This window comes from Palaemon carinicauda, chromosome 6, assembly GCF_036898095.1.
Source record: "Palaemon carinicauda isolate YSFRI2023 chromosome 6, ASM3689809v2, whole genome shotgun sequence".
Taxonomy (NCBI): domain Eukaryota; kingdom Metazoa; phylum Arthropoda; class Malacostraca; order Decapoda; family Palaemonidae; genus Palaemon; species Palaemon carinicauda.
Window position 1 is genome coordinate 133031259 of NC_090730.1, and position 19121 is coordinate 133050379.

The window sequence follows — 19121 nt, forward strand, 5'->3', positions numbered from 1 at the left end:
TATTATTATTATTACTATCCAAGCTACAACCCTAGTTGGAAAAGCAAGATGCTATAAGCCCAGGGGCTCCAACAGGGAAAAATAGCCCAGTGAGGAAAGGAAATAAGGAAATAAATAAATGAAGAGAACAAATTAACAATAAATCATTCTAAAATAAGTAACAACGTCAAAACAGACATGTCATATATAAACTAATTATCGGAACTTGATTATCAAGATAGTTATTTCATTGTCTTTGAATTATAGAAATGGTGTCTGAATTATATAATTATAGCTAAGGTTACGATTCTTTATCATCGTCCAATATATACGGCTAACTACGGGTTCGATTTTAATTTTTGATACCCACTGAGACTACCAGAAATTATAAAATTTAGAGATGATTTACGTCAGCTTTATTTTGTAGCTCGTTGTGTAAATGAGAGATCGAGTTTATTTGGTTAAGTAAAATGAGGACTGACAGATACAATAAGTAAATTTGCAAACGTCATCTTGCATTGAATTGGAACATAGCCAGATTTAGGATAGAATATAATTTACCCACTAAAATTAATTTGACACTTTATTATATTACTACATTGCTTCATACACGATCTTACTAGGTGTCAGCATTGGACCCGGACTTGCCACACACCGTCAACCAAAATATTCTGTACTATCTGTCTCCTGTAGAGTTACGTAACTTCACCATAGACAGCAAGACTGGAGACCTATCAACAAAAGGGGTGAGTGCTAAATTATGCTCTTAATGTATAATTCTGAGGCTATATGTGTGTTTTAAGTGTACAGTATTTGTCTCTTGATAAACATGTTGTCGTAGTTAGAATTTTGAAAATATATTTTGACTTGCTATCAAAGCTTTAACATAAACCTGTACCATACAAGAACTGTTCTTAATATAATCATATATAACTTACTTTCTTATACATGTCATTGTCTATAATAAAAGGATATATCAATAATCATTATTTTAAATCTTCAGTGCCTGGATCGCGAATCTGCCAAGAAGGGCATCATGACCCTGTATCCGAGGGCCAACGATGAAGGAGGAAGGGGTCACGATGCTGACCCTGCCACTGTCCACGTTATCATTCAAGACCTCAATGATAATCATCCCCACATTCAGCGACCGGTATGTTAACTGCTTGAGAAAATGTCAAAATTATATCTCTAATTAATTTACAAACTTGTTTCCCATCGAAAACGTTAACATTCTTTCACCATTCTCTGCAGCTTTTCCTTGCCGTTTTTAATGAACACTACATTTACTGTTAAACTAAACCGTATAATTTTCCACCCTTTGGTAATCACCATCACTTGCCTGATACCTACTTCCGTCCTCTGTCTATAGCCACTTGACTGCATATTTTCACTGAATCACTGCAATTAATAATGAACGGTATGCTCTCCAGATTGGGGCATCTACAGATTAGTGTGTTTTATTTTTAAATGCGATTATATCACACACTACCTTCAGATAGGTCTCTCTCTCTCTCTCTCTCTCTCTCTCTCTCTCTCTCTCTCTCTCTCTCTCTCTCTCTCTCTCTCTCTCTCCCCCCCCCCTTCATCCAGAACGTAATTTTCTGAATTACGTTCTGTTAGATAAAGAAAAAATAATATAAGTAATATAAAAGTATTTCTTTGATGTCACACTAGCAAATCCTTCATTTCTTTAGAAAGTAAAGTAAATTTATAAGTAAATTTATGTAATTTACTTATTTTGATATGCGGTACAACAAATTAGAAAGTATGTCCAAAGAGAAACATCCCAGTCCTAGAAAGAAATCCTTTAACAACCATACGAGAAAATTTACACTAATTTTAATATAACTTTTCTTCTTTACTGTTAAGGATGAATCTATGATCTATTTTGTCTTTCGCAGGAAAACAGTTACGCCAAAATCATGGAGAATATGAACCCAGAAGATGTTAAACCCATCATTATAAAGCTAGAGGACCTTGATGGTGGTGAAAATGGGTGTCCGTGCACCATAGAGTTTGACCCGGGGACTCCTGATTCTTGGCTGAAGAAGTTCAGTCTCCTTCCTATTAATGGGTGAGGGTGACTTGATAATCTTTATGTCGATAAAGACTTATTTATGGTACTTTTCCGTTTTATATTTTTCAAAGCTTCAAATTTTGAAAAATATTGTGATCCTGATATCCTGTGAATAATTTATCCCTTTTTTCCTTAGTTTTATTTTCCAACTATTGCTATCACAGACAACCTCTTGAAATGGATGACTTTCTCCTACGTATAGTGATTCATTAACTCCTCTGACAGGCAATGCCATTTTCAAGACCCAGCTCTTAGCTCACTTAGTATTTAGCAGCACAGCCTTTTCTCCCTTCTCACATCCAGACTGTCTTTTGCACATAAATTATTTGCAGCAAGTTTTAATTTGACATTTTTTTTCTAGTGAAATTCCCTGATATTTAGCACATGTGCACGCTTTCTTGGTCAATGTGGTCATCTGGTACTATTATCTATAAATGTATCATTGAGAAAACGCGATTTTTTTTTTTATGTTTCTTCTGAATATGCATTAAAAAGACTTTTTTTTTAATCTTGAAGTAAATAAATGGCAGGTCCTCATACATTTAATTTCTTTATAGCTAAAAATATAATCATTATTGATTGGATGAAAAAATAAGTGAATGAAGAGGCCGAAAATTATGAATATTTATCGATATTAGTACAGCTGTGCCAAACTTGTTAGATGGGAATAACTTTGTATTAATATTCTCTCACGCTTGTAATTCCTATTCAATCATTCTTAAAATAATTTTCCAATCTTTCTTTATTTGTATCCTAAATACCTAATCCATGATCCCTTTAAACCCATGTATTAAATTAATTTTACTATTCTAATCTATCTTTCCTGTCACTGCTGATTCAATTGCATTCTATTCGTATTTGCAACGGGAAAAAGTAGCATCCTTCACATTTAGTCACACTCAGTAATTCTTGCAAGGGATGGAACCTTCTGTATGTTACGAGTACCTTACGACTAATTCATCGCATGTATCTTGTACTAAACAAGATAAGTAAGTCAATATTCTGTCTCTTCCTTCAGACACTGGAACTCATTGCCTCATTCTGTGTTCCTCGACTCTCTCACTTTTTCTGCTTTTAAAAGGTAGGTCCTCTCTATCTTCCAACAAAATTCTTATTTTTCTTTTATCTATTGACCTTCATCTGTTTTCATTCTTGCTCTCTTCACCTAAATTCCATACAAGAAATTATCTAACCTACCACATTTGTTTGTTCGTGAGGGGAAATGATTGGAGAGAGAGAGAGAGAGAGAGAGAGAGAGAGAGAGAGAGAGAGAGAGAGAGAGAGAGAGAGAGATTCGTTACGGGTGTATTTCTGTTATTCATTTGTTTACCGTGTTTCTTGCAGATTGCGGTCTACGTACCGTCTGAATCCGTTAGTGTCATTGGACCGAGAGCAGCAAAAGGTGTATCCGCTGCCCTTCGTGACCCAGGACCAGACGGGTCGAAGGGGCATCCGCCTCTTCACCTTGGAGGTCGGCGACGAGAACGACTCCCCGATGTCCAACGGCAAAAGCAACATCAAGGTCTACAATTACCGGGTAATGTTAACCTTTGGATTGCACCTTAGCTTCAACGTTGGACATACTGACTGTTTGATTATTAAGATATTTTGTATCGAGAATCTAATTTAATTCGTCTAGCATTCCCGGCGATATTCTAAAATAGGAACCGTTATTTATTTATTGTCATATATGATAACTAGAAAGCTTATATTTATAAACTTTGCGCCATATGTTTTTGACTTCAAAATGTACAGTACTTGCAGGTTATCGATAGTGTAGCGAATACATTTTTTTTTTATTCTTTGAATTCATTTAAAAACTTGCTATGTCACGAAAGGTCCTTATAAAAAATTATCAGGGCTGGGTATATGTGAAGAGGGATTACTTTACATGTAGATATCGATCAAACTTGAGCTTTAATGGCGAGTGCTAACATAAGTAAAGGTTAAAGGTGTCTGGTTTCAGTTCCAGTTCCATCAGAATAGATGCTCACCAGAACGTCAGCCGGGCAAGCCCAACCCCCCACTGTGGTGCCCTACCACAGCAGTAGCCTCCCCAGTAAACAGCTTAAACTCTCGGTCCTGGGCGGGGATCGATCTCTTGCCATGAGAATGCTAGGCAAACACGTTACCACTGTACTAGCCAGGAGGCTAGTACTGTAATAAAATCTAAATCAGATATTCACCTTTATCAGAGCTGTGTAAATGCTGTCAAGGAATTGCAAAAAAATTTTTTTTATAAATTTTCTATCTTAAAAACACTTCTTGGAAACTATCGATTGAAATCGGATGATATTCATATGCAGTATTGATCTATGATAAACTTTGTCAGGTCAATATTTGTAACATTAAATTTTCTTCCTTTACTAATATCATCATCATTATTGTATGCCACTTATAACATCATAAGTCTCAAAAATGTGGTAGCAAATTCACAGTTCTGAAAGAGCTTTCAAGAACCTCCTTGGTTTTCTTTTTAATGTATTTGATACATTAAAATATTATTATTATTATTATTATTATTATTATTATTATTATTATTATTATTATTATTATTATTAAGATTTTCATTATTATTATTATTATTATTATTATTATTATTATTATTATTATTATTATTATTATTATTTTGATTATTATTATTATTATTATTATTATTATTATTATTATTATTATTATTACTATTATTATTATTATTAATATTATTATTATAATTATTATTATTATTATTATTATTCATCCATGGGATCGGGATTTGTTGTCTCGACCATGTTTTCTATTGGCACCCTTATTAATAGTAAGGCTGCACTAGTTACCTTAGTTAAAGATGCTCTTCATTAGCAATTGCAAGATGGACAAGTTCAGAAAAAGCAGCAGTAATTTTTTTGCATGTCAAGAACAAGGTTTCAAGATTTACAAGGAAGATGCAATGGTTGTTGACTAAAATGTCATTTTTACGGCGGTTTTTTTTTTTGGTGCCCTGTTTACAAATGTAGAGGAATGTTCTAATGTGTTTATTTTAGACCATATGTTTCCCGATTATATTTTAGGTGTAGAGTTATACGACATGTTTTCTGTTAATTTTACTGACTTACATGACATGCGAATTATTTCGGAATTTCTCATTCAAGTTTTCAAAATTTTCTTGCTGGAGCACTCAGTAATTTTTTTTTTTATCGTTTATTAATAACCAGCACTAGTGTAAAATTCATTATATATAGTCATTAAAAATACGGAGATTATTCTAGTAAAGTAATCTATACTTCCAAATGCGTAACCTACAGTGAGGCATCATCCTTGAGTTTCTTTTAGAAAATAGCGTAACATAGCCCTGCTTCAAATACGACAACGGGACATATTTCAGTACATAATGTTTTTTTTTTTTTTTTTTTTTTTTTTTTTTTTTTTTTTTTTTTTGCATTCTATTGTAATAATTTATGCTTTTTGATGCGTTTGTTGACAGCATATTCATTAAAACTGTTTTAATATTTCAAAGGGACTCATGCGGACTCGAAAAAAAATTTGGCAAAAAAAGAGATTCGATTGTTTATCCTATTCAAAGCGGATTATTTCTTTATATGCACTGATATATTTATGGCTATGTTAGGAATTTAGGTCGATTTAAAGACAGAAATTAAAGGGGAAGTTTCAATCATCGCAAATTCATTAAATGGTCTTTTTATATATAAGAAGGATCATTATCTGATTTGTTATTTCGAATAGATAATGAGTTTTAAAGTATTTTTGTTTTTATTAAATGGGTGATTTAGTCCACTTAGAATTTGCTTCAGCATGTGTTAATTGTTTCAATAGCGTGACTATTAAAATTTACTAAAAAAAAAAAAAAAAAAATCCAGTATCTATTTGCATCTAATTTTCATATTACATTCCGAGGAGGCTTAATGGTAGAAAGACATCTGCTGCGAATGAATTGGTAGTCTTTTAAGTGCTCATAAATGAACAAAATAATCGAAACGAAGATGGACAAAATCATTTCTGGTAAAAGATGCGTTGCTGATTCTTCATAGTCAGATGCTGTACCACATAGAGGCCATAGTTTTGGATTTAAGTAACAAGCAAGAGCGAATGAATCTTGATTTAGAGTTTATTAGATTTCTTCTGTTTCCATTACTATCCTCTCCTTTAATTTTCTCGTTTTTTATATAATTCATTCACATTCTAGCTTCTTCATATACCGAAGTTTAAGCTGAAATTTTAAACCCTCCATATCATTAAAGGATGTTACAACCGTTTCCTGCTTTTCATTGAGAAACTTTCCATAATCTCTCAAAAAATAGTCTAGGAATTTTCATTGTCTTAATCAGTTATCTCCATCAGATCCCATAAAGAATTCCTTGTACCAAATTCTTATTCCTTTGCCCCCAATATAACAGCTATTAATAATATCCGTTTATCCTAATTCTCGCAGGGTCAGTTTCCATCGATGTTCATCGGTGCTGTTTACGTGACGGATTTGGATGACTACGACCTGGATGACAAGGTGTTCGAGGTGGATGCCACGACCTCATCCGACGTTGCCAACCACTTCCAAGTAGACTTTAAGAGTGGCAACATCCTGATGCTTAAAGGAACGCCTGCCGGGACACATTTGCTCAGGGTCAAGGTGAGTTCTCTCTCTCTCTCTCTCTCTCTCTCTCTCTCTCTCTCTCTCTCTCTCTCTCTCTCTCTCTCTCTCTCTCACCTTCCTTTGTTTATTTTATTCATGACCAAGATAATTAGGGATAATTAGAATTAAAAGCTATCAATTAGTTCACTTGGTGGGTCGGGAAGTTGGTTGGAACTTGTTGGTATGAAAGACAGATGACTCACCAGGTACATCCTGGTGGCATGATTGATAGTGACCTTGCCTTTCATTTGAAGAGAATAGGGTTCGATCCCAATACTGGGTAGAAATTTTTTTATATATACATAATTGTATATATGTATACATATATATGAATATATATAAACAGTATATATATATATATATATATATATATATATATATATATATATATATTTATATGTATATATATATATATATTTATATATGTATATATATATATATATATACACTCATATATATATATATATATATATATATACACTCATATATATATATATATATATATACACTCATATATATATATATACATATATATATATATCCAAGTAAGCCATATATTTTAATACCTCAATGTCTGGATTCTCTTATCGACCTCGAGATCAGAGCCCCAACGCTAAACCACTCAAAGACAGTAGCATCTGACTGGCCGGGATTCGAACCTGGTCTAGGAAGCTGGCATGAACAGTGACATAGACATTAAGGTATTAAACTATATGGCTTATTTGAATATGAAAAACTCGTCTAAATGTGCAAAATTTATCATATATATATATATATATATATATATATATATATATATATATATATATATATATATATGTATACTGTATATGTCCCAATCTTTGTATGAAAAATATCTAGAAGTATGTGTTTTATAGAGTCATATTAATGACCTTTTTAACAGTACTATGACTGTCATAAATTGTTGGGTGCTATCACTGAACTCTGTTATAGTTGACGTGTACTAAGTCTGATAGAGGACGTGTGATAAGCCTATTGGTGACAGTATATTTCCATCACAGTGGAAACATTGCATTTACTTGCTCGAGGAGTAAATAGTACCACGCGAACGATCATTAGAACATGAAGGTACTCGTCTGAAGAGTATCTGGCTGTGGAAAGTGTATTCACGAACGTTTTTATAATATTATATATATATATATATATATATATATATATATATATATATATATATATATATATATATATATATGCGCTTGTGTGCGCGCGAATACAGTAATTACCATGCAATCATAACTTAAATAAATGTGCATCAGCACATTATTTCCTTTCTTATTTTTTTCCTGATCGTGATGTACCAAATAAAGACCACCATTTTACCAGGAGTACATTTCACTCCTACAGTACTACTAAATATTTGTAGGCTATTTTACTTGATACGCTTTTAGTAGTATGATGTATGTATATAAGAAAAATTAAGATGATAACGAAATTAGGTCATTCATAATTAAAGATCTCATAATATTTTCACCCAAATTATTATAAAAAAAACAAACGTAAATTTATCTCCCTAGTTTTTCTAGTTGCCCCGCTGATTCTGTACCATCTTACCTCGAGGTAAATTCCAATAGAAATCTTTTCATAACATTTCATCGTGTTTCATCAATCATGTGAGATCTATTTTTAGTCGCCACCATCGCCATAATCGTCTTCATCATGATCTCATGCGCACGTAGACCTTTTCATCTATAATTTCTCAGAAGAGGAGACAGCCAAAGGAATTCCTTCAGATCCTGAATTACGAGCTTTGACGTTTCCTGCGATCGGCAGCGCTTCGAAACCTAATGAAGTTTAGAAAAGAAAGATGCTCAGTTGGCGGAACCCTCTCTCTCTCTCTCTCTCTCTCTCTCTCTCTCTCTCTCTCTCTCTCTCTCTCTCTCTCTCTCTCTCTGCCAGCCTCCACTGTCAGGTTATCCTGATCTTTTAGGTTTAGATGCATCTACGTAGGAGAGAGAGAGAGAGAGAGAGAGAGAGAGAGAGAGAGAGAGAGAGAGAGATTCTGGACTGGAACGTTCAGATTTAATTGGTAGCGATAAATTGTTGAAATTGAACAGGGGATTTGCATTTCAGGGGTTAGTTCTAATTCTAATAATATAACCTCACCTTAGTATTTAATTCCTAGAAAAGGGCTATTTTCTCGGTCAAGAACCTCGACAACGATTTCTGTACATTAGTAACTAGCCGAAATTACGTCTTCTATTGTAGCCTATTAGAATATCTATTATTTTTTTAGGTAATTTTTTGTTTATTTTTGGAATTCGGTCACATCCTTTTGTGTACATCAGTACAAATGCAGCACCAATACACAAAGAGTTGTTTGCGTGGCAATGTTTTCACAAAGCATTTTGCGATCAAATCATAGAGATGACAATATTGAGTTTTATTTCTTTGTGTGTAACAAAAGTTACTTCATCCTGAATAGCAATTCATTCTATATTCTATACATGATCAACCAGATATTATCAGCTGATTTTTTTCTAATTAATAAGGATCATTTTTTTTAAGGATGCAATGCCTTGATCTTGTTTTAAAGATTACAAGCATCGAACTGATATGTTTATATATTGCGGGACTAGACTCATTGGTGTTGATTGAAAACTAGATGGAAATTATTTTGTATTTTACAATCTCCCTCTCAGATGTTACATATTTATTAATACAAAACAAGTTTTTTGTATTTATAAATGCGCGTACATAAACGTGATATTGCAGATAAATATAACTTTGATTGTGAATATATACTGTATGTACGTGTGTTGTGAGTTTATGGCATATACACATGTAAGCAAACCATGTTATATATATATATATATATATATATATATATATATATATATATATATATATACATATATATAAACATGTATAGGTATATGTATGTGTATATATATATATATATGTATATATGTACTGTATATATATATATATATATATATATATATATATATATATATATATACAGTATCTATGTATATGTATATATATATATATATATATATATGTGTGTGTGTATATATATACTTATATATATATATATATATATACCTAAATATATATGATATCTACCAATATTTATTTATTTTTATAATGCACATACAGTGTATACTGAGTATATATATATATATATATATTCATTGTGTGTATGCCTTGTATAAACTGTATCGTTTGTATTTTTCAAATTTTCCTTTGGACAGGTATATGATACTAACCGTGAAGAGTCAGCTGTAGGCGAAGTCAGCATTACCGTTGTTGACCTCGATCTCAGTGCTGTCATGAACTCAGGGTCACTCACGCTGGCTGATATTAGGTCTCAGCAGATGCTCCGGAAAAGCAAGGTAAAGTATCGTCTTTCATTTAAGTGAATTGTTTAATTGTATTTCTGTCTTATTTTCAGCGAATATCAAAAGTGTTTTTAATCATATTCACCTTCATTGTATCTGATGACTGTATACACATTTTCAATTTTAGTATAAAGGTTATTGATGTAAATGGGATTTCTTAGATACAATATCTATACATTTTCTAAACTATATTTATGAGGAAATCTTAGATACGTAACATTTATCAGTTAAGTCATGTAAGCCCTGCTTTTATATATAGGCTAATATATTCGTCCCTATTCCTGACATGACAAACCTTTTGATAGCTACGAGGTACATCACTTGATAATGTACTTTATGTGTAGATAAACCATAATGTGAATGCTACAAACTCTGATGACTGCATTAACTTTCATAACATTTCCTCGTACAAGTTTACATTGATTTCAGATAATTTCCTCATCCTGATTTAGACTTATCGTTGCCCCAAATAGGTAGCAAACACTGACACGCTTTACGATCGCTTGAAAGAACAAATAGCGAAGATCCATTCAATTCCACGGGATAATGTGGACGTCTTTAGCATGCGCGATGTTGACGAAGGGGTGGAAATCAGATACAACTGCCATAGTTCGCCTTACTACACTGCCGCAAAGTTGAACGGACTCATGATGAAGAATCGAAAGCAGGTAAAATAACCATCTGTGCTTCATATTTTTGGTTCTTTCTGCGTAACAGTACCCACAAGATACTCATAACGAAACTTATTAGTTTTGAGTGAAGTTAGATTTCTTGTGGGTATTCACCCTGTGACATATAAAGTAACTAAACTGTAAGGTGATTTTACAAATATATTTGTTATTCGTGAGCTTAATCATTGAATATTTCAGGTTTCGGAGGCCTTGGGTCTTGATGTTATTATGGTGGACATAAATGCTTGTCTATATGAAAGTAAATCTCCGTGTGGAGGGCAAAGCTGCCAGCGCACCATCAGACCAAACATCACTTCTCCTCTAGTGGTTGCAAGCAGCACAGCCACCATGGTAGGTGTCGACATCACTGACGAATACACCTGCGACTGCAGGGATCCCCAGCCCATCCTTTCAGTTTGCGATAGAGACTTTTGCTACAATGGAGGGACTTGCACTGTCATCAACAACAGTCCGAGGTGCGAGTGTTTAGACGGCCACAATTACGGGCCCCGTTGTGAGCTGCGGAACGCGAGGTTCGAGAAGAGCTTCGCTTGGTACGAACCTCTCAAAGTGTGTGACAATTCTATTTTTTCTATATCTTTTAAATCTAACAATCCCAGCGGTGTTCTCCTGTACATGGGACCCATAGTGGAGTCTCCTTGGGAGGAATATCCCAAAGACTTCTTGTACGTGTTTCTCAGGAACTGGGTCCTTGTGACCTACATCGATCTCGGGTCAGGAACGGAAAAGGTCGCGATCCCAATAGAAAATAACAGCAATCGCATATTTGAATTTCTTGTTATTTGGAACGAGAGGAAAATTATCTTCGAAGTGGTTGACTGTGGATTTAACGCGACAGTTGGCAATGTCGAGCCATGCAAGGTATCCATCCCGTATCCACACACATCCAGGTATCCAAATGTCCTCCTGAATGTTCAAGGCCCTTTGCAAATAGGGGGTGTGGCTCCTATGACCAGCTTCGCCTCCTTATCCGCATCCTATCGGTGGAATTTCATACCTCCCAAGATTAGTTCCTTCTCAGGGTGCATATCTGAGATGCGTCACAACAATTTCCTTTATGACCTTAATGCCACAGACTATGGGTCCATGCCAATACAGCCGTGTGATGCCCCACGCACCTCGAGGGTAGTCCTGGGTCAGCAGTCCATCCTCATAATCCTGGCTAGCCTTCTCTGCCTCTTAAGTAAGTATTTACAAGAACGAAATATATGCACATGAAGGTATATATATATATATATATATATATATATATATATATATATATATATATATATATATATATATATATATGTGTATATATATATATATATATATATATATATATATATATACGTGTGTGTGTGTGTGTTTGTATATATATATATATATATATATATATATATATATATATGTATATATATACATACATACATGGTGTATTTGTGTATATTTCCCTATACTATAAATTTATTTATGCAGGTACTGATATGTAAACTTTCGTTCGAGTTATTGCAAACAGTGTCACTTTCCTTGTAACCTTTACTCCCAATTTCAAGCTATGAAATACTTCAACACTATGAAACATTACAGTCATATCTGTAGTAGCCTACTTTATTATGTATCAAGGCATCTTAAATATCTATTTTTATTCAAGTTACATTTTAGTGTGTAATGAAAATGGAATTTAGTCATTAAGATTCTTTTAATGAGGTTATTTAAATGGTGACAGTAAATGTTCATAAGAAAAGTGATGCACATAAATCATTCATTATCGAAGCAATATTGTTTGATTTTAGAACGAGGTTTTGAAATACAAAAACATAATGGATAGTTTCACATATTTTGTCCGTTTTGTTAACCATTGTGAAGGGGGTATCTCTTTCGCTTAATTAATATGGTTTGTTTGGAGGATGGCAAAATAGTATAAGGTTCCGCAAGGGGTTAATTCCGTCAGTTCACCTCAAGAAGAGCATTGTAGACATTACTCGTAGGTCTTTGCAGCATTCCCTCAGCCCTAGCTGCTCTTGCTTTATATCCTTCCATTTTACCAACTGCTTCCTTTCTTCCGTCTTGCTGTCTAACTTCTTCTAACTTTTATATAAGTGTAGCTACGTTTTACCATAGATGCACTTGAGTGCTGAATGGCCTCACAGGCCACAGCGCTGAGCTATATAGCCCAAATATATAAATCTAATGCAATACAAAAGTCATGACCGCAAGAGCATCGAGGCGGAAAAGACATAGAAACTAAGTCTGTAATTGTTTACATCGAGTTATCTTTCTAACTCTATTATGGCACTACATCTTTCATTTGTAAGAAAATGACATCGCATGCGTTGTACTGCATAGCCATGAATATAGAAACATAGAGTAGAGTAAAATCACAATTTTTTATCTCGTGTTTTTTCGGGATACTAAATTGGCGCTGTAAATCTAGACACTATTTTCTTCATATTCTGAAATAGACGGTTCCAGCTTTAAAGGGGCAGGAGAGAGAGGTTTTTTTTTTTTTTTTTTTTTTTTTTTTTTTTTTTTTTTTTTTTTGGGTGCTGGAGTCAGGAAAAGCGTGTGTGAAAGAAATGCAAAAAGCAATTAGAATTTTGACAGGAATGTTACGAAATGACATCATACTGGCGTATCTATAATGAATGGTTTCAAGGAATAGTCGAGTATTACTGATTCCTCAAAAGCAGACATTGGTTGAGATGCCAAATCGTTTTCTGATTTTGTCATTTGTTATTCAATCACAGCATTAAGAGAAGTAGATTTTTGCCTCTTTTTTCTGTCACAATCTTGCTAATTCAACTAATACGCGTTATAGAATTTTAAGTTATGATATTTCAAAAAAATAGGAGAAAACTGCGTTTGATCTTCAGTTCATGTCAACTTACAAACTAACTTTTGCTTCTTTTATATAGATTGGGTTCTCTCGCTTCCTATATCTCATAAGGATGCAGTGTATGTCTCATGCTAAGTGCATGCATTAATGCAAAGTGTTCTTCCATAAGCTATGCCAGACTTTTCGTTACGCTTTTGCATGTCGCGAAGCCAAAATTTCATATACTGTTTTTAGAAATCGAGTTAACATTTTAACAGAGAACTGCTTAAACGAAGTCATGGTATTTTCACTGTGTGAAAAGTGTGAGAGAGTTTTTTAGAACAGATGAATTATAAAATCTTGTTATTTCATGAATTCTGGTCTGTTTTACCATTTTTATCGTTGGGGTTTCGCTGGGAAAGTAATACCCTAGCTGCTCCTGTAGCTTCTAAAATAAATATGTAAAACAAATATGCATTGTTAAGATGCAAAAGCATATACGTATGCCTGCACATGCATTTTAGTTAAAGACACAGTTGCATATATTTACACGTAGATATGTGGAGTGAATTGTGTGCATGGAGAAAAAGGATTTGTTTTATTTTGAGAGATATATAAAACGTTTTGTGCTTAGAGCTTGTGTGCACTATTTAGCAATGTTTTGTAAATAAACGAAAAATTTTCCTCTGAAGTCTGCTGAAAGGGAAGTTTTTTTTTTCTTTGCAAACTTAATACATATTTATTAAATACGTCATCGACTTTAAATATGACCATAAGGAATATGTATATATATATATATATATATATATATATATATATATATATATATATATACATACACATACTATATATATATATATATATATATATACATACATACACATACATACATAGATACATACAGTATTTATATATATGTATATATATATATATATATATATATATATATATATATATATATATATATATTTAAACATACATACATACATACATACATATATATATATATATATATATATATATATATATATATATATTTATATATATATATTCTCATCAATTATTTGTAATCACTGGACTAATCCAGAGGCTCCGATGACAGGGAATGTTTTTCACTTAAAAGATCCGTTTGATTTGGCTCACAAAACTGTGCTCTAGAATCAGATTTCAATTATCGTTTGGTACACGCAGGCTAGTATTGTTGACTATCAGTGATGTTGGGGAATGACGCTTGAATTTTTGGGAGAATTTCTATATTTGGAAGGAATTTGAGTATTGCATATCTGTGCACAGAAAACAGAGACAGTGTTCAAATCAACTGCATACACCCAAACACACTGGCGAGAGAAATTCCTGATCGCTGCCATTTTATTGGCAAACAAGAATCTGCTAATCGTAGAGTTTGATTTCAAATTACATGATTTAATGTTTTAGACTGAATTTCGCTGGAATGTTCAAATGACATAGCAACTGTAACTTTATATTTATTCATAAATGCCTCTATTAATGTATTTAGAGAAATCAATAAAAAAAAAATGCAAGGACATGTACAGTAGGACACAGGAGTCCATGGCACACCTCGCTCCAAAGAAGTGCACCTTTTCACATCAGTACTTTGCAGCTAGTGATTTCATTGAGCCATCACAACCTTATGACCAACTTTCGTCTTATAGACCGAGAGAATACATTCTTTCTGTGATCAAAGGGTCTGGACTGCACACAAGTCCTCACACATAACTTGTGTGTTTTGTCTCGGACTCATAGTCCACTGGACATCGTTAACTCGGGAATGGTTTGCAATTAACTAAGTTCGAAGGACCAGGTGGGCGTTTTACGTGACTACAGTCAATGGTTATCTCTCATGAATCTCCTAGGGAGGAATAGTGAATTTCAATTCACTGCTTTCCTTCTTTACATGGAGTATAGCAATAACCTGTTTTGTTTCAATTTGTCTTTTTATTTATAAATTCAACTTCACACATTAACAACAGGAACAATTAGCTCAAGGGGAACACTGCTTAAATCTAGATTAGTTAAGCGTGAGTAGTTATATAAAGAGTTTAGTGTTCAGAATTACGTTGAGCTTGTGTAGAGCAAAGGCTTGTAGGTTGAACTCTTGCCCCGGTCTCAGTCTTCTTGGAGCCACCCGTTTATCTTTCAATACCGTAAAAGCAGGTCATCTTTCTTTACGGGTCACGTAGGAGGAGCATCGGAGGGAGCGGAATTCATCCGCCAGGAGATTGGGGGGATGAAGCTATGATTCCTGCCTTTAAAGTTCGTCATTGGCCAGGAGAATCCAGGGGGTGGACGGTCCTGAAAATTAGAGTGCACTGGGTAATTTCTGCCAAGAGGGGTAGTGGAGAGAGATAATGGGTTTTAAAATGCAGGTGTTCGAGCTGCTTGCAAATGAATAAAACATTAACACAGGTGTCGGATCTCTACAGATCTGGAAATGGCAGAGTATGCACGATAATTTCCCTTGGGGACACAAGAGTTGGGAGTGTTTAACAATAAACGCTGTACATCAATTGTGTTACAATGTTTAGAGGGCACAGGTCGGGGTCAATGTCTTATTACATATGTCAGGTGAAGGGTGAGGAAATGCTGGTGTTATATCTGGGAAGGGCTTAACAATAGAGGAAGCCCATTAATTTACCTGGGGGTCCGAGAGTTGGGAGCGCTTAGCGCTGGTCAACAACGAAGGTTAGATGTTTAGAGAGCAGGGGTCAACGTCTTAGGACATATCTCAGGCGAGAATCCTCTTGGGATTGCACACCTTGGCAAGGCGAGGACAACAGAAATGCAATTCAAGAAACAAAGAGGGCCTACACTAATATGAAAATTAACAATGCAGGCATGGAAATGAAATTTTGAGCTTAATTGGTCGAAAGATTAATGATTGTTTTCGTAGTATATTGTAGGATGGTACTGTATAAGTTGATATACGGTAAGTATATTGTTCTGGTTAGTCATAAAAGTGTAAATCTTTAAGTGTTGATTATGAGTAAAATGCTTAAATTGCTTATGTTAAGAATATATTCACTTAGGTTTTAACAAATAATATTAAATCTATGTGAGCACTAAACATGAATGGTTTAATATAATGAATTTTCCCAAATGATTAATTACATACAAACTTATTCCGAATAGTTATTAAAATATTTTTCTCATCTTTCAAGTTTTTCACAATTTCCCTCCTTTTCTCTGGGAAAATGGTGAAATATACGAAATCTCTGTTGGACTTAGGGCAGCTAGTAACCAAACAGATAATTGAATGAGAGAGAGAGAGAGAGAGAGAGAGAGAGAGAGAGAGAGAGAGAGGGGGGGGGTGCAGAGGTGGCCGGCAAGGTTAAACACAGGAACTCGCCTTGCAGCAAGGGTGTAGCTGGGTGCACTTCTTCAGAGCGAGGTGTACCAAGAATTCTTCTGTCTAACTGTACATCGCATACAAACGTATAAGCATAGACGCGCATACATTATAAAAGTGCAAGAGAGATGGAATTCTATTGTTTATGCATGTATCAACATCCTAATTATTATTCTTTTTCTTCTTGTGTAGTTTTAGTGTTGTTCATCTTATGTCTGGCCCGACGAGGAAGGAAGACCATCTCCTACCCTGACCTGGATCGAGAGCTGGTGAAGGAGACGATGGGAGGCACAGACCTGGAGGCCTTCGGCGAGAAGGACGTCACCCATTTCGACCTCAAGTTTCTCCAGGTCACTAGGAACGGGCATGTCGCCAAAGGTTAGTTTTATGACACGTATAGTACGTCAAATATTTGTTATTGTTTACACCAACATACAATCACACACACTAACTTGAAATCCTTGTCCTTTAAGGGACGGATCTAATGCCTCTTTGAAGGTTATTATCCACCCGGTATCCCATTTCCATAATTCTTCTTTTAGTCTTAAGCTAAACAGGCGGGTAGAATGTCCTTTTCATTTACATCTCTCTCTCTCTCTCTCTCTCTCTCTCTCTCTCTCTCTCTCTCTCTCTCTCACGTGACGTTATTGATTACGCTCTAAGTTAGCAATTTGAAGGCCTGTGTTTGAATCCGGACCAGGCAAGGTGAAACCTTTGGACGCTTTCCTAAAAATTTAGTATCTCAACTAGTGGGAAAAAGAGAAAGAGAGATGGAGAGAAATTAAACTCGTCTTGGGTTGCTGTATCAAAGCAGGAAGGCCTTGAATAGGAAATCCCCCATTGTACCTGTGTAGTCCTATAACTGTAATTTGTAAAGCTGGTAGTCACTTGACTGTGGCGGGTCATAGCCAGGATACAGAAGGAAATTGGATTATAGTCCATTCACTTTAGCCAGATTCCTGGAATAGTATGAATCTTCAGTTTTTTGGTAACAACACTACTGATTGATTAGCCATTATCGTCTTGCTTCACTGCCATATTGTCGGCTCAGATAATATTTATATTCCTTTACTTAACCCACTTGTTGCATAAGTTAGACAAATGCTGTTCATGGCATTGATTTAAGCAATGATTTTCGAACTGCAACATGATTCTGAAAGACTTAATTGGATTATGAAATTGTGATTATGGTGAGTAGAAGTCAGAAGATAGCATCTAATGCTTCAAGCCTCCTTTTTCTTTTGATTTTAGTAGGATATGAAATTAATTTCGGAATAGTAAACATTTCTCGAATTTTATGGAAACCATGTTACAAAACAGACAGGAAGTGTAGAGGAGAGATGGGACCACTGATCTATTTGCTAGATGGATGAAGCTTTATGCAATGATATTTATATTAAACAGTTCCGTAAAATGTTTTATGAACCTTTATTATAAGAAAAACATTCTGGTATGATAATGGCACACAAAAAAAAGTTCATTCGAAACATTTCTAGTTGAGCTTTTGAAAAAAACAAAAATAAAGCTGTGTAATTGTTATTATAATATCGTGAAATTTAAGCTTTATTTACGTGAATACTAAAAGAAGAGAAATCAGACTGACTGAATAACTAACTAATACAATCATAGTATCATTGAAAGTTAATGGAAGCCACTATCCCTCCTGAATTGGATAAGGGGTCGAATACAAGCAGATTCATTCAGGAGTGTAATGACTTTTCTTACCTCCGAGAAATTTTTTTTTTTCTTTTTTCTTTTTTTTTTCTCGTATACCTCCCCCCACCGAATGTTTCCTTTTTATCACAACGCACTGGTTCCTCTTTCGCTCTTCTGTTTCTCCTTATAACAGACTGCCTAAATCTTTTGGTCCTTCCATTTTTCCGACCTGAACAAGATAAGTTGGCAGCGGTTTTGCATAATATATTCACACAAACCTTTCCCTTCTTCTATTTTATTATCATTGTTCATCGGAACCCTTAAATAGAGCCTTTGTAAGTCGTTGGGACAGACCGGGTGTAAAATTTCAAAAGTTATGACTGAAAAACCACACTCTAAAATAGAAATAAACTTAAAAACACCACCTAACCTAAGGTTCCCCAACTAACCTAACCTAAGCCATATCCCTATACACTTACCTGACAATCATATTTTTGTTTGCTTTCCAACCGGCTTCTTTCCAGGCAAAATATCACTAAATCGTATTTCTTAATTCGTAAA

General features: G+C 34.4%; 1 protein-coding gene across 1 annotated transcript in view; it reads left to right on the forward strand.

Annotated features, from left to right (window-relative positions):
- LOC137643246 (DE-cadherin-like) overlaps nt 1-19121 on the forward strand; it is a 148735-nt gene that overhangs the window by 105164 nt on the left and 24450 nt on the right. Inside the window, exons 26-34 of the mRNA XM_068376087.1 lie at nt 603-725; nt 983-1132; nt 1884-2056; nt 3404-3596; nt 6489-6683; nt 9902-10042; nt 10522-10716; nt 10918-11923; nt 17097-17282. Coding sequence (XP_068232188.1) covers nt 603-725; nt 983-1132; nt 1884-2056; nt 3404-3596; nt 6489-6683; nt 9902-10042; nt 10522-10716; nt 10918-11923; nt 17097-17282 — 2362 coding nt within the window. The remainder of the gene's footprint in view (nt 1-602; nt 726-982; nt 1133-1883; nt 2057-3403; nt 3597-6488; nt 6684-9901; nt 10043-10521; nt 10717-10917; nt 11924-17096; nt 17283-19121) is intronic.